The following is a 16,013-nucleotide window of genomic DNA, read 5'->3' as shown; positions in this document are numbered from 1 at the left end:
TACATACATTATAAACCTAACATTCAAAACCTATCAATGACATCAACATCTGCTAACCCATGACTAGTCTTTAATTTTAACAACAAATTTGTTCCAAACAGACTCAATCCAATGCATAGGTAACTCTTATTCCTCGTCCCTGAAAATAGAAAATCCCCATGCCAAAACTCATCATCTTCGACCCGATAGTCATGATACCGTTCACATCCACAATCCAAGGATTTGGACCAAAAGCGAATACCCCATATATCATCAAACATGCAGATTAAGAGAGAGGACATAATCTTATTACAAGCAACAAAAAATGAACAAAAAACCACAAGAAAATAGAAAAAAAAAAAAAGAAAAAAGAAAAAGAAAAAGAAAAAAAAGCGGGAGACGAATAGGGGAAAACTGAAAAAAAAAGAAAAAAAAGAAAGAAAAAAAAGAGAGAGACAAAAGCCAAAAAACCACAAAAACATAAAGCGATGCCGAAAGAAAACATGCCTTAGAGCGAGGCTATCGAAAAGCGAACGCAAGGAGACGATGGACACGGACAAAGCCGAAGAGCCAGTGGGAAGCAAGAGTCAACGTGGGACGGTAAATCGGGCTTAGACTAGTCCGATCCAAGAGCCAAGCTAGAATCGTAAAATGTTTCGGTGGATCTGAGCTCAGGGGCCGTAAGAGAGGGGCTAAAACAAAAAAAAAAAAGACAAATGAGGGGAAAGAGATCGAACGGAAGGGGAAAGAAACGCCACACAATGAAGTAGGGAGCATCAAGTAAATAGCCTAGCTCATAAGGTAAAGAGGGGGAGGAGAGGCAGCAAAGGATGAGGGGAGCCCCTCCTCTTGTGCGACACTCTTTGCTAGGAGAAGAAACCCTAGCAGAGAGGGAAAAGGAGAATAGCGCATTTATAAACTATATATCTTTTGTGATTTGTTTTTAAAATCGAACTTTTAGCTTACTAAATTGCAATGCTAAACATACCCTGTAAAACCATACTATATGCAAAACAGCGATTCAAGCTTAGGGTCTATTTGGAATTGCGATTTTAAAAATTGGGTTTTTAAAAATTGTGTTTTTTAAATCACTACTTTTTAAAATCGCAAAGATATTTGGTAAAACATGTTAAAAAATACTTTTTTATCAAATATTTGTTATGCGAAATCATGATTTTGGTTTAAATTCGCACTTTTTCAAATACGCACCCCCTAACCTGCTTATAGAAAATCGCAGATTTTGTTCCTATTTTAGATTAAGTACTTTTTAAATCGCAATGCCAAACGCCTTATATTTTACAATATCTTTTAAAAATGCAAATTATTATTGCGAAATCGCAATTCCAAACGCACCCTTAGTATTATGAGAAATGCTATGACTTTTCTTTGTGTTATCCTATTCTAATTGGATATAGTTTTTTTTTTAAAAAAAAAATATGAAGGACCAGTGAGGTAATTTTTTTCTTCTAATTTTTTAGAAAATAATATTCATATTGGATAAAAAAAATCAAGAGAACATGTTATTCTTCATATTATCATATGCTAATTGATTAGGTGAAGGGTTTTTGTTTTTTCTTTCGCAATACTGATATTCAAATTGGTAACAATGGGATGAACTACTGGCTTTTCTTTAGAGAGAAATAATTTTTATACAGTAAATGTTATAAAAAAATCATGCCAAAAAACACAATATTTGGAGAGAATTTATCTTTTCAAAAAAAAAAGAAAAAAAAAAAGGAGGGAATTTATTAATCGAAGTCTTACTTTTAACCGCCAAACTCTTCCAACAAGTTTAACGGAAGCTATTTGCTCGTTGACGGACAAAACCAGATGGCACCTAATCCCTAGCTAATCCCTAATCCCGACACGAAAGCATCTTTCTTAAACAAAAATCTAAAAATATCTTATATTATAATCTTATCCTCTAGTTACCTCAATTATCACTCACGCTACCCTCAATCGCGTGGCACTCAACCTCCCAACAAAACACCGAACCCCTATCAACGGCCATAGCACGCCCACGTCATCTCCCCTGGCCGTCCTAATCAATCAATCGCCTAAGTTCCCCTCCCAAGTTCCCTGTTTCTCTCTCTCTCTCTCTCTCTCTCTCTCGTCGATGGTTCGTGTAGATCGGGCCTTATTTTCTCGCTGATTTGCCGGGAAAATGGAGGAGCCGTTCTTCGATGTTGTGGAGTTTCTGAGGCGGCCTTCGATAGCCGAGACATTTGTCGACATATTGCTGTGCGCAGTACCGATATGGGTGGCGGTGATGATCGGGCTGGTGATCGGGTGGTCGTGGCGGCCCCGGTGGACGGGCATCGTCTTCCTTGGCTTCCGCTCCAAGCTCCGCTTTCTCTGGACTGCTCCGCCGGGATTCGGCGCCCGCCGCCTCTGGCTTGCCTTCTCCGCCCTTTCCGCCTTCTCCGTTTGCCGCACCGTTTGGTCCAATTCCAAACGCCGAAGCAAGGAATCGCCGGCGACGGCCGAATCGAAGCTTTCCACACAAGGAAATAGCGACGCTGTTGGGTGAGTGCTCATACAATGTTTTCTTTTAATAAAATCTAATTGATTTATTTTGATTTTTTTGGAATATTGTTCTTAGGTTTTTTTATTTTTTATTTTATTTTTTTTATTTTAGTTTTTATTAATTTTGTAATGAGTTACATTGATTGCTTTAATGGAATTAATTTTGACCTTGTCATATTGTTAAATGTTAATTAGTGCTCTCTGGTAACTGGGTGGTGGAAGGTGTTTCAGTTTTATAGTAGAAAGTTGAGATTTTATGTTAATGCCTTAACGCCCAAGCTATTTTGTAATGGTAAGTTTTTGTTCATAATATGAGAAACAGGCTTGTTTGGAATATAAGTAGCTGTTTTGACTACATATAAGTTGGGGGTATTGGTGAGAGTAGTGCAAATGCTTTAGATGGTCTTTTCTATGAAGCCTAGGTATGTGGATTTCATACTTTGATCATAAGATCGCTAACCGAGGATTATATGACATGCATCAAAATGGCCATCAATGGGTGTCGGAGAGACAGGGACGGGGGAGTGTCTTTTGTCCTACGAATGCTGGGGGGCGTAATTTCTTAAGTAACGAGTGATTTGAGTTCTAAGTTAAAGTTTGGTAGTTGAATTTGTATCCACTGATAACCTTGTATGAGAGACCATCTCAACGCCTTGAAAGATCTATATGGAATTCGTTTGTCAATTGAATGATAAATTAAACTCGAGGCTAGTTTTGGGAGTACTGACTTTACTGTGTGTGACATGCTACTCTAATCCAGCGCTTTAATTTAGGGGGTGTTTTTGATCCTATGTGATACTAGGACCTGGCAAGATGGAGAAGTGAGCGTTCTCAAAGCAATTTGACCAGACAAGATAAATAAAATTTTGCTGATAATGCTTCTCTGGCTTTTAAATTGAATATCTTGGTATATGGGATGGATACAACCTTTCTCCTTCCTTTTTGATAAGTAATGCAATCATTAATAAGCACAAAGGGGCGCAACCCTAGTACGCAAAATGCATACAAGAGATAACCCCACTAATAATGGAAAGAAGAACAAAAAGTCACAAATTCAGCAAAGTAAGAAAAAATGAGAAATAAATACCTATGTCCATATATAAAGCGTTTTGAACAAGATGTTCTTGAGCTCTTCCACCGTCATCTCACGATCTTCAAAACATCCTACATTTTGTTCTCTCGATATGGTCCACATTAAGCATAAAGGAACATCCTCCAAACATCTAAAACTGAACGACTTCCCAACTAACCCCACCAATAATCTAACAACTCTATTACACTTCTAGGCACAACCCATTATGCTACAAAAAGGCGAAACAACGCATTCCATTTCTCTTGCCCTTTACAATGGAGAAAAAGATGATCTATTGATTTCTCGCTCCTTTTACACATGCAATACCATTCCAAAACTATTACTTTTTTCTTCCTCTGGTTATCCAATGTCAGAATCTTTCCAAGAGCTGCCATCCACACAAAGAAACTCACTCCCTATGGAACAGGTACTCTCCGAATACTCTTTCAAGGAGAAGATGACCCCCCCGCCTCCCGTGGGATCTAGATAATTCTTGATAAAATGACCTTACTTCAAACTTCCTCATTTTTTGAAGGGACCCACCAAATACGATCCTCACCATCTTGCCTCAGTTTGAGAGAACACAACTGATGTAGCGGAAGACTAAGATAACTAATCAAAGAGCAGCGTCTTTGATTCTGCAAGGAGAAGCGTCTTCGTCTTCTACCCAAAAAGATAAAAACAAGCCCGCAGGCTTAAAGAAGTATAAAACTCCTCAGAATATTTGAGAGAGAATTCTCTGATTTGATAATAATTCAATGAGTTGAGTTTTACATTATAAGCTAGCTTATTTATAGAAGAGAAATACTTGTAAAGAAAGTAAACATACTTTTAGTAGAGAAAGTAAATCTAATCCTATTAACAATAGTAAACCTAACCCTATAAGGAAAGAAAATAAAGTCCTAATAAAATAAAATAAAATCCTAATATAAAATTGACAATCAGCGGGAATCATGACAATCTTTCCTTTTGTACTTCCATTGTCTGAGAATTGATAAAATTCTGATCAAGCGGCGTTGCTCCAATATTATTTATCATATTTTCTTTATTTTCGTTTTTACCGAAAATAAAAGTAAATATTGTCCTACATCAGACACCTCCACTTGAAAAAAATTCGTACTCGAGTTTTCTTTGGGACATGGCACGCGCAACTCCTCTGAAGAAAGGTTCTTGGAGAAATCTACATAGATAGCATCAAGATACGATTTTTGCTTTTCATCTACTTCCAGAAAAATTCCTCCAACTATTTCTTCATGAATGTCATCTTCAACTTCACCGTTTTCTTCAAAGGAATCAACAATTTTTGGGGTGATCATGATGAGTTGCACCTGTGAGGGAGGAGGTGGTGGTTGTTCTTCCACTGATGTAGTTGTTGGAACAAATAGTTGTGGCTGCACAAATTGTTTCTCAAACGGCAGCTCCAAATTAACAGCCTCAATATCCTTTTCACCATAATTAATATTCGCTTCATATACGGAGTGCCTATTTGTAGATTTATGAATACGGTTACGGACATGTCGACTATGGCTTATGTGATCATTAAGGAATCTGTCAACATAAGGATAGTGAATGGGTTTGACTCGGATCCCATAGTCATCTTTAGCATCATTGTCCCTGTGATTCCAATGGGAACCCATATGCATGCGTTCCAACGTTTCCCGCATCTAGCGCATCTCCTGTTGCATAGCGTGCATAGTTTGCTTGAACTCTTGGAATTCGGTTCTCTAAGGAGCTTCTGATCGCTTGATGTATCGCTGGTAGTCGGATCTCGAAACAACATCTCTCTCACGAACGGCATCGTTATAGAAGTTGTTGTTGTAGTATAAGTTGGCCATCGAATCCGGATAATGCCGGCTCGGATACCCCATGAATTTGGCTCTTGATAGAGTCTCTCCCCTACAAGCGGCATTGTTGGAGAAGTTTGTCATCGTTGCGCTGATTGGCCATGATCAGGATAAAACCTGCTCTGATACCAACTGACGTAGCGGAAGACTAAGTTAACTAATCAAAGAGCAGCGTCTTTGATTCTGCAAGGAGAAGCGTCTTCGTCTTCTACCCAAAAAGATAAAAAAAAGCCCGCAGGCTAAAAGAAAGATAAAACTCTGCAGAGTATTTGAGAGAGAATTCTCTGATTTGATAATAATTTAATGAGTTAAGTTTTACATAATAAGTTAGCCTATTTATAGAAGAGAAATACTTGTAAAGAAAGTAAACATACTTCTAGTAGAGAAAGTAAATCTAAGTCTAGTAGAGAAAGTAAATCTAATCCTAGTAACAATAGTAAACCTAACCCTATGAGGAAAGGAAATAAAGTTCTAATAAAATAAAATAAAATCCTAATATAAAATTGACAATCAGCGGGAATAGTGACAATCTTTCCTTTTGTACTTCCATTGTCTGAGAATGGATAAAATTCTGATCAAGCGGCGTTGCTCCAATATTATTTTTGATATGTTCTTTATTTTCGTTTTTACCAAAAATAAATGTAAATATCGTCCTACATCAACAACACATCATAAAATGCAATCACCAAATCCACCTCTCAATCCTGTATAGGTATAATAAAATTTAACACCAAACATTACCGTTAAAAACCTACATATAATCTGCAAGGCATGCCTCCTTACAACAAGCAGTACTAAACAACCCGGGAAAAGGCTTCTTCAGTGGTTGATCCCCACACCACGAATCATGCCCGAGCCTAATCTTAGTTCTATCTCCCACATCGTATTTGACCAATCTTGAAAAGACTCCCCACCCCCTTCTAATATGTTTTCACACTCTTCCTCCAAGGGGTACCTCTACCTCCTTAGTACACCAGCCTCCACTCATACTATCATATTTTGTTTCCACCACCATTGTCCACAACGCCTCCCTCTCTGTAGCGTAATGCCATAACCGCTTACTAACCGTGCTTGATTAAATTGAATGAAGTTTTTTAACCCCAATCCATCCGTTTGCTTCGGAGAACAAATATTTGACCGACTAAATAAATAGAACTTAAACTCCTCATCGATGCCTCCCCATAACAAATAGGAAACAACATCAAAAAATAAGTAGGCAAATTGGACAAAGTATTTTTGATCAAGGTCAACCTCCCTCCCTTGGATAAATAGAGTCTCTTCCAACCTGCCAACCGCCTTTCCGGTTTTTCTACGATGCCGCTCTAAATAAAACTAGACTTATATGGTGCACCCAAGTGAGTCCCAAATAAGTCACAGTAACAATGCCACCCTGCACCCCATAATACTAACCAAATTTTCTACATCTTGCACCTCACCAATTGGAATTATCTCTGATTTCTATAAATTAATCTTAACCCCAATACTGCTTTGAACCTTAAGAGACATTGCAGATTACAAAGATGTTCACAATTAGCCTCACAAAAGACCAATTTGTCAGCTGCAAACAAAAGATGAGGCACAACTAGTTCTACATTATTTCTTAATCCTACCAAAAAACCAGATAAAAGCCGCCTGGTCACTATGGCTGACATCATCTTACTCAGAGCCTCTATAATAATCACAAAAAGTAGAGGAGATAACAGATCCCTGATAAACCACAAGAGCTAATAAACCAAAAGGGGCTTGTTTATGAAAGTGGAGAATCACACTGTAGATATTCAAAATGCTATCCATGCTCGTCATTTCTCCCCAAAACCACTTCTCTTTAACAAATACAACAAGAACTCCTAATTCACATGCTCATAAACTTTCTCTAGATCCAATTTATGCAACATGCCAGGAACCTCTAATCTAATCCGACAGTTAATACACTCATTTGCCAATCAAAATTGAATCCAAAATATGTCTCCCTTTAATAAATGCATTCGGCGAATTTGAGATGATATTCTCCAGCACATCTTTCAATCTGTTTGCTAGTAGTACCTTAGATATAATTTTATAAACACCACCCACTAGACCGATAGGACAAAAAACTTTAATCTCCACTACATCAGATGTAGATAGATTTAGAAGTATTACGCTTGATAGGAATATGAATAGGTCAATAGGAAGATTGGTTGATGTTTGTGTTGTATATTGGGTCTGTCATTGGTCGATTAATGAATCAATGATATATGTTTTTTTTTCCCAAACTGGATGTTAACTAAACTTATCAAAAGAATGTGTTGCTTACTGTGTTGTGCATAGTGCATCAAGTGGCAATGCCTTGAAGATTTTTAATTCAATAGAATGATCTGAGACTTTATGTTATTGGAAACTTATGTATAGAAAAGTACAAAAGTGATTTTTCCTAGCAATTGTTGTTAATTGTGGACCTAGTTTAAGAGATTGGATTGTCAATGTATCAACGTTGGTATAGTTTGTTTGTGCATGGGTTAATAAGCAACTTTGGTTAAGGAATGGATGGATTATCTAATGAGTTTAGCAAGAAAAATTGCGGAATTTGATATAGATTAGCAACCTGTTGACTCATATTCTCTGCTGTTTTTGACCCCTCCATTTGTTAACCATTCCAAGTGCTTCTGCGCCTCTAATGACTATCTATTAAGTTATTTATGAACGTCCTCTTTTAGTTATCATCTCGAGTTTTCTGAGTTGCTATAAGATTTTCTCTAATTGTATTAAACTGCTGTATTGTAGTCTATTTTTGCTTCAAGACAACACTGTCGTAATCAAAATCTGGTATTAGTTTTGGAGTAAGGTTGTTTCTTGTTCATGGATTAATTAGTTCGTTATGTCTTAACTTTCCTGCAGCCCCACCACACAAGCTGAGAAGAGAGTGCAGGACATTGTGACAGAGAATGATTTAGAACACCTATTACATCTTCTCGAAGGGAAAGATAGAGAGATGGAATGGCAAAGTATGATGGAGAGGTCTACTCCTAACATGGCATACCAGGCTTGGCGCCATGAGCCAGAGGTAGATTCCAACTTTGATCACATTTCATGTATTTTCGGTTCTTCATTTGCTGAAATGATTCGTATGAATATTTTTAAATCTAGTGTCCCCAGGAAACATCTATGTCATTATTAATTCATAGAGAAATCTGTTAATGATAAAAAGGAAGCTTAGATTTTTTTTTATTTTTTTTAATGTTTTTGTCATTTACTTTTAATGTTCGACTGCTCTTTAATTCTGCATACGTGACTTGCATTTAATGAAGTGTTCCGATATCTGGGACTACTCATTCTGAGATCTTATGGTAGCAGGGTGTTTGTTTCTCATTGGAGTCATTGGGCTTTTTAGTCTTGGTTAGAAGGTAGACATGTGTTAATTCCTTCCTCCATATTTTAACATGTAAATTTCTTATGTTTAAAGATGCTTGAAAAGCTTGGTGCCCCATTGTTTGCCTCTTCTCTATTTGTTTGCTTCGCACATATATTATCCCATATTTTACCATGCATATCTCAATTGTAATTCTATTGATAATGTGTCCTTCCCAATGTCTTTGTATTTTGATTGTATCATGTATTTTGACTATGATTCTAGAAGAAACCCGTCCAAATCCCATCCACCTCCTCAGTTCTGTGGTAAGGCTTCTACCATGTTATGAATTTGAAAATTATTTGTTGGAATATTAGAGTTCTCAACAATGCAGGGAAAAGACTCAACATTAGCAATTTATTGAAAAATTGGAAGTCTGATGTAGTGTGTTTTCAAGAAACTAAAATGGAGTGGATGGTTCTTTCACGGCTTGGATGGTTTTGCCAGCCTTTGGAGCCTCGGCTGGTAATCTAGTAATGTGGGATAAATGTGCAGTGGAGTGCATTGAGGAGGCAGTGGGCACTTTCTCTATCTCCTGCAAATCCAAATCCACTCTGGACCAATTTATTTGGGCTTTCTCAGGAGTCTATGGCCTCAATGCTGATTCTGATAGACATTATCTGTGGGAGGAGTTGTCAAGAGTCTTCAGTTGGTGGGAAATTTCTTGGTGCATTGGAGAGATTTCAATGTTACCCATTTCCCAAATGAAAGAGTTGGAACATCTCGATTAACCTCTGCAATGTGGGAATTTCATTTCAGAACAGGGGTTGATGGATATTCCATTGGTTAGAGGTTCTTTCACATGGTCTAATAACCAAGACCCCCCTCTATGTCCAGGATTATAGATTCCTCGTTCTTCTGCTTTGGAAAGAGCATTTTCCAGACTTGATCCAGTGCCGTCTTCCTTGTTCCGTATCATATCATTTTTCCATATTGCTTGATAGTGGAGTTATGACCAGTGGATTAGGCTCAACTAAATTTGAGAGCATGTGGTTGAAAGCAGAAGATTTTGTAGATCTGATGAAATAGTGGTAGGATTCATATAAGTTCTTTGGCACTCCGTGTTATGTTTTAGCTAATAAACTACTTATAAAAGAATGTTTTAGATAATAAACTAAAACAGCTGAAACTTGGTTTGAGAGGTTGGAATAATGAGGTCTTTGAAAATGTAGAAGAGAGAGGAAGAAGTCCTTGTTGGAGGAGATCCAGGTCCTGGATGGCCTAGAAGAGGAGAGATCTCTAGTCGAAGAGGAGAGAGTCCGGAGGGCTAAGGTGAAAACAGATTTGGAGAATGATGTCCTTATGCAAGAAGTCAGCTGGAGACTGAGTCTAGGGCGACATCGTTTAAAGAAGAGGATCATAACACCATATTTTTCCATCACCTTGCCAACTCTCATAGAAGAAACAACTTTATCTCTAGTCTCTACATTGTCAGTAGTGTTAATTCTGATCAAGAGGCAATCAAAGATTCAATCACTCAGTACTTTAAGAATCTTTTTACCGAAACAATTCCTTGGCGCCCCAAATTAGATGGCTTGGAGTTCCCTTGTTTAGAATATGCAGAAGCGGATTGGTTGGAGAGACTGTTTCAAGAGGAGGAAATTCTTCAGACATTGCTTAATATGGATGGTGACAAAGAGTTTGGCCCTGCCGGCTCAACTATATCTTTTTTTCGATCTTGTTGGGCTTCAGTGAAGCATGATCTAATGCGCGCCTTTCATAACTTTCATGAACATGAGATGTTTGAGAAGAGCCTCAATCCTACCTTTATCACACTCATTCTTAAAAAGATTGGATTGTGAAAGTTAGGGATTTCAGACCTATCAGCCCTATGGGAAGTGTTTATAAAGTCATGGTGAAAGTACTTGCTATTAGAATGAAACAATTGTTAGGAACACTCATTTCGAATTGTCAGAATGCTTTTCTATGGGGTAGACAAATTTTAGACTCAGTTCTTACAGCCAATGAGTGCCTAGATAACAAGCCGAAATCAGGAATTGTAGGTGTTATTTGCAAGCTGGACCTGGAAAGTCAACTGGGAGTTCCTCTCCCTACCTCATGGGGCATTGTGGTTTCGGTACTAAATGTGGGAAATGGATATCTGCTTATATTTCCACAACCCGCTTCCCCTTCTTGATTAATGGTAACCTGCATGGTTTCTTTGGTAGTTCTCGGGGCATTCGCAAAGGGGACCCTCTCTTGCCCTTTCTCTTTGTGATTGTCATGGACTGTGTCAGTAGGATGTTATCTAGAACGATGGTTGCAGATTATTTATAGGATTCCGGGTAGACATCCATAACGTTGCCCTCCTGAAAATATCGTGCCCTATGAATGATGCACTTATTATGTGTTATGCAGATTGTGATCAAATCCATAATTGGGTCCCATTCTCTTGTGTTTCAAGGCCATTTTGGGCTTGAAGGTCAATCTCTGGAAATTTGAATTAGTCGCAATAGGGGAGGTACTGCATAAGGAAAATCTGACTAATATTCTCAGTCGTAGCATCTCGTCTCTTCCCTTGAAGTATTGGGTGTCCCTTCGGGTGCTTTGTTTGAAAAACTATTTGGGATGAGGGTAGTTGAGAAGATGGGAAAAAAGGTGGCCTGGTTGGAAGAAGATCAGGGGGCACCTTACTCTCATCAAGAGTACGTTATCATATCTACCTACGTACTTCTTATCACTCTTCCCACTACTAACAGGCATTGCTAGGAGATTGGAGTGTCTTCAGAGAGACTTTATTTGGGATGGACCATGTGGGGAGTCCAAGTTTCACCCAGTGAATTGGAATACTATCTCCTCCCCAATCCCTAGAGGAAGGTTGGGAGTAAAAAATATCATGATGTTCAATAAAGGTCTTCTTGATAAATGGCTATGGAGATTCAGGCAATAGAGGAAATCTTTATGGAGACAAGTGATTGTTGAGAAGTATGGGGTCTAGAGAGGGGGTTCATGTTTAGAGGAAGCTCAAGGGCCTTATGGGGTGTCTTTGGAGGAATATTAGAAATGGTTGAGGGTTTTTCTCCAACCTTGTCTCCTTCAAGGTTGGGAACATATCCTGCATTCGCTTTTGGCATGACGTGTGGTGAGGAGAAGTGGCTAGGAAGTATTCGTTCTGGTAATTCTTTTTTCAATAGCCTGTAACAAAGAGGTCTTGGTGTCAACATACTTGGATTCGTCTGTCTCTTCTATCTATTGGAATATGAGTTTCATTAGGGCAATCTTGGATTGGGAGCTAGAATCTCTCGACTCCTTTCTCAATCTGTAGTACTCTTCAAAAACCCATCCAAGGGAGGTGGATAGAATGTTGTGGACCCCAGCTAGTAGTCACGGTTTTGAAGTGACGAGCTATTATAAAACAATACAGATTGGAGCGCATTTTTCATTCCCCTGTAAAAGTATTTGGAAGGTTAGTGCCCCACCACACATTGCTTTCTTTTTATGGATTGCAGCCAAGGTTAGAATCCTCATGGTTGATAATCTTAGAAGGCGGGGTTTCTTTCTTGTAATTGGTGTTTCCTTTGCAAAGAAAATGAGGAGACTGTAAATTAACTTCTCATTCATTGCGTGTACACTAGTGATCTATAGCACTTGGTTATCAACTTATTCGGGGTTCATGGGCTATGCCTAGCAATATCCTAGAGTTGTTTCATTGTTGGAAGATCCAAGGGCAGGAACATTCCAAAGAGGCTGTATGGAAAGTTATTATTGCTTTCTTAATGTGGAGCATTTGGATAGAAAGGAATGAATGTCTTTTTGATTCTAAGTCCAACGTGCTTTCTTTAAAATCCTTATTTTTGAGATCTCTTTTGGTTTGGGCTGTTGTATATGCTTTAGACTTCTCTTCATTGGATCTTCTAGATCTGGTTTAGTTTTTTGATTGTGGAAGCTTATGGGGTGATTGTCTCTCTTGTATACTTTTAGTGTACAAGATCTTTGCCCTTTTCTTTCAATAAAATTATTACTCATCAAAAAAATCATGTATTAGTTTCTGACGGTGATTTGTTATCAGACAGGTCCAACAGTTTACCGTAGTAGAACTGTCTTTGAGGATGCAACTCCGGAGGTGGTAAGAGATTTCTTCTGGGATGACGAGTTTCGACCTAAATGGGATCCTATGCTTGTATACTTCAAAATATTGGAGGAATGTCAAGATACAGGGACAATGATTGTTCACTGGATAAAAAAGGTTTGTATATCAGAGGGTTTGCACAATTGTATGTGTCTTGGTTTTATAATACCTCTTTTTAGTTCAAACAATGTTGGTATCGATATTTTAATTTGTGCCCCTTCTATTTGCAGTTCCCTTTCTTCTGCAGTGATCGCGAATATATCATTGGTCGAAGGATATGGGAGGCCGGGAAGGCCTATTATTGTGTGACAAAGGTATAGGTTGCAACATCTGATCATTTATGTTTGAACAGTAATCTTTTCACCTCTATTGCTTGTTTCACTTCTTTTGAGGAGCATGCCCTTGTAGCTTGTTATGACCGCGGGGATTGGGTTGAATCCCTTGGGCTTTCTTAACATATTAACAAAATACAATAGGGAGGAAACTGTAATATCTCTGAGATCCCAAATGATCAGCAGATTAAAGTCCTCTCCAGGGCAAAAGGACCAGTAATGATTTTATGGTAAAGAATTTAAATCTATTACTTATAACATAGTGTCCTGAACAAACTGTATCTTCTAGGACATTTTAAGCATGCTTAGATTCAGCTCTTGTTTAATCTAGACTTGAAACTAACCCCAAGAAATAATCTGATCAATACACTTAGTTGTCCCTGTGAAACAATTTTGGGGTTCTCGGCTCTAGCAAGAAAACCTAATAAACAATATATGAGTGACCTTGTTGAATGTCTTATGGGTGAGCACCAACTCTCTCAGCTTTGTTACTAGTTGTTTAATCTAGACTTGAAATTAAATCCCTCTCCAGGGTGAAAGGATCAGTAATGATGTTATCATAATAGAAAATAAACTATAACTTGACAGAGAGAGTCCTACACAAAATGTATCTTCTGGGCCATACACTTTACTTCCACCCTAGTTTAATCTAGAAAAATGATGTCAACGAAACACCTAGTTGTCCCTGGAAAACAATTTGTGGCCTACTTGGCCCTAATAAGAAATTCTAATTTAGTGTTTGAGTGACCTTGTTGCTCTTCTTTTATCAGGGGACTTTTGTTTTGTGGCATTGAAATATGTCAATTCTATTTATTTTGCATTTTGCTCCCTTGATCTAGCTAAAGGGCTTCTAATTACCAACTTATTTGGTCGTTCCCTTGAGACGCTTCAGAGACCTCTCCCGATGGTCTGTTTCTTTTATCAAATGATTACATCTTGGGTTATATACCATGGTTAACTGACTGGGTCAGTCAATTTAGTCTTCTATCTCATAGTGCATTGGATGGTAATAGACTTTCACAAATTTTCTCGCATCCAATATTTGTGCTGATGTTGGTTGTTTCCATGTCTTAACTTCTCTTGCATTTGTACTGTATATTTTAACTGAGAGAATATACGTAGTATTATTACATGATGACGCCTACTGTTTCCAGCTATGGAGATGTCTTAACATGTGAGCTACAATATTGCAGGGGGTGCCATATCCAGCTTTGCCCAAGCGTGACAAGCCTCGACGTGTTGAGCTATATTTCTCTAGTTGGATTATCAGGGCTGGTAAGAAGTGTTAATTATTTAATTGATTTTTGCAACAATTTGGTGAGCAAATTTTAGCGTTGCTACTTCATTTGCTGAATTGGAGAATCTGTGCAGTGGAATCTCGCAAGGGAGATGGACAGTTGTCCGCATGTGAGGTTACCCTTATACATTATGAAGACATGGGGATTCCCAAAGATGTGGCAAAGCTGGCACTCCGTCATGGGATGTGGGGAGCTGTCAAGAAATTGCACTCCGGGATGAGAGCATACCAGAATGCGAGAAAATCCGAGGCTTCTTTGTCTAGAAGTGCTTCGTTGGCAGCAATCACCACGAAGATTTCTTCAGGCGGAACCATGGACTCATTAGTGCCAGCTTCTGGTGAAGAAGAAGAACTAGTTCGCCGCAAAGAGAGACCAAAAGGTGATGGCATCGATTGGAAATGGTTAGCCATAGGTGGAACTGTGGCTCTGGTTTGTGGACTTCACTCGGGTGCAATAGGGAAAGCCTTGTTACTCGGAGCAGGGCAGAGAATTGCTCGGAGGTGAGAGTTAGCCTATGAGAAGAGACATTGTATTTGTATCTGTTTTGAGGTTTCATTAAAAATTCATTCACTTTTCGACACGTAGAATATTGTTCTTCATTGACATACCAAAAAAGTTGTTTTTCTATCATTGTTGTTATTATAATTTGGCCTCTTATCTGGCCATGAAATGGATATTAATTATTCATTTCATTTGAAATTGAGAGGATCTTGTTTTTAGCATTTAAAAAAAAAAAATAATAATAATAATAATTAATCTCCATTTGTTTCAACATAAAATGATTTTCGTATTTTCGGATGTTAGGTGCAATGAAAAATAATAGTCAACTAGTTTGACTGAAAAAGCCTTTTTTAAGTTTTGGAAAATTGTTTTCATTTTTTAAAATCGTAAACAATTTTTTTCAGTTTGAGCATCTCATTCTCAAATCGACAGACTCAGTTAGGATGTCATTGAGGCTTGACCGGAACATTACTTGGACCTGGTCAAGACTCCACCAAGACTGTGATGGGACTCGATCGGGATCTCGTTGGGACTTGACAGAAACCCTACCGGGACTTGACAGAGACCCTACCAGGGCTTGACTAGGACCTTGTTGGGACTTGACTGAGACCCCATCGGGACTTGATTGAGGCCTTGCCAGGGCACGATCGGTACTTGACCAGGATCGCATCGAGACCCGACTGGGACCTGATCGGAACCCTATCGGGACTTGGACTTGTTGAACACCATTGGGACTCAATTAGGACACCATCAGGACTTAGTTAGGACATGACCGGGACCTAGTTGAGGCATTTTCATAATTTAAAATTTAATATATATATATATATATATATATATATATATATATATATATATATTTGTGATTTTTCGTAAACACCAAAAACTGAAAAACATTTTACGTCGATACAAACAGATTATTAGTTTCTAGTACGCGTATTAAAAAGTTATGTTTACCATTATAAATTCTTCCTTCTGTGTGTTAGATGCCATGGTGCCTCATACTTTAA

At 38.2% G+C, this 16,013-nt stretch overlaps 1 protein-coding gene and 1 pseudogene across 1 annotated transcript; one reads left to right on the top strand and one right to left on the bottom strand.

Annotated features, from left to right (window-relative positions):
- Positions 1-1,998: 1,998 nt before the first annotated feature.
- On the top strand, positions 1,999-15,132 carry LOC132179863 (uncharacterized). The gene is made up of 6 exons (XM_059592655.2): positions 1,999-2,505; positions 8,296-8,461; positions 12,816-12,992; positions 13,106-13,189; positions 14,401-14,482; positions 14,579-15,132. The coding sequence occupies exons 1-6, from the start codon at positions 2,144-2,146 to the stop codon at positions 15,007-15,009; spliced, it is 1,302 nt and encodes a 433-aa protein (XP_059448638.1). The 5' UTR covers positions 1,999-2,143; the 3' UTR covers positions 15,010-15,132.
- Positions 4,519-5,262, bottom strand: LOC148586488 (uncharacterized; annotated as a pseudogene).
- Positions 15,133-16,013: the final 881 nt, after the last annotated feature.

The sequence above is a fragment of the Corylus avellana genome, chromosome 4 (genome assembly GCF_965113065.1).
Source record: "Corylus avellana chromosome 4, dhCorAvel1.hap1.2, whole genome shotgun sequence".
Classification (NCBI taxonomy): Eukaryota; Viridiplantae; Streptophyta; class Magnoliopsida; order Fagales; family Betulaceae; genus Corylus; species Corylus avellana.
The sequence above is the reverse complement of the archived record's forward strand: the minus strand, read 5'-3'. Positions and strand labels throughout refer to the sequence as shown.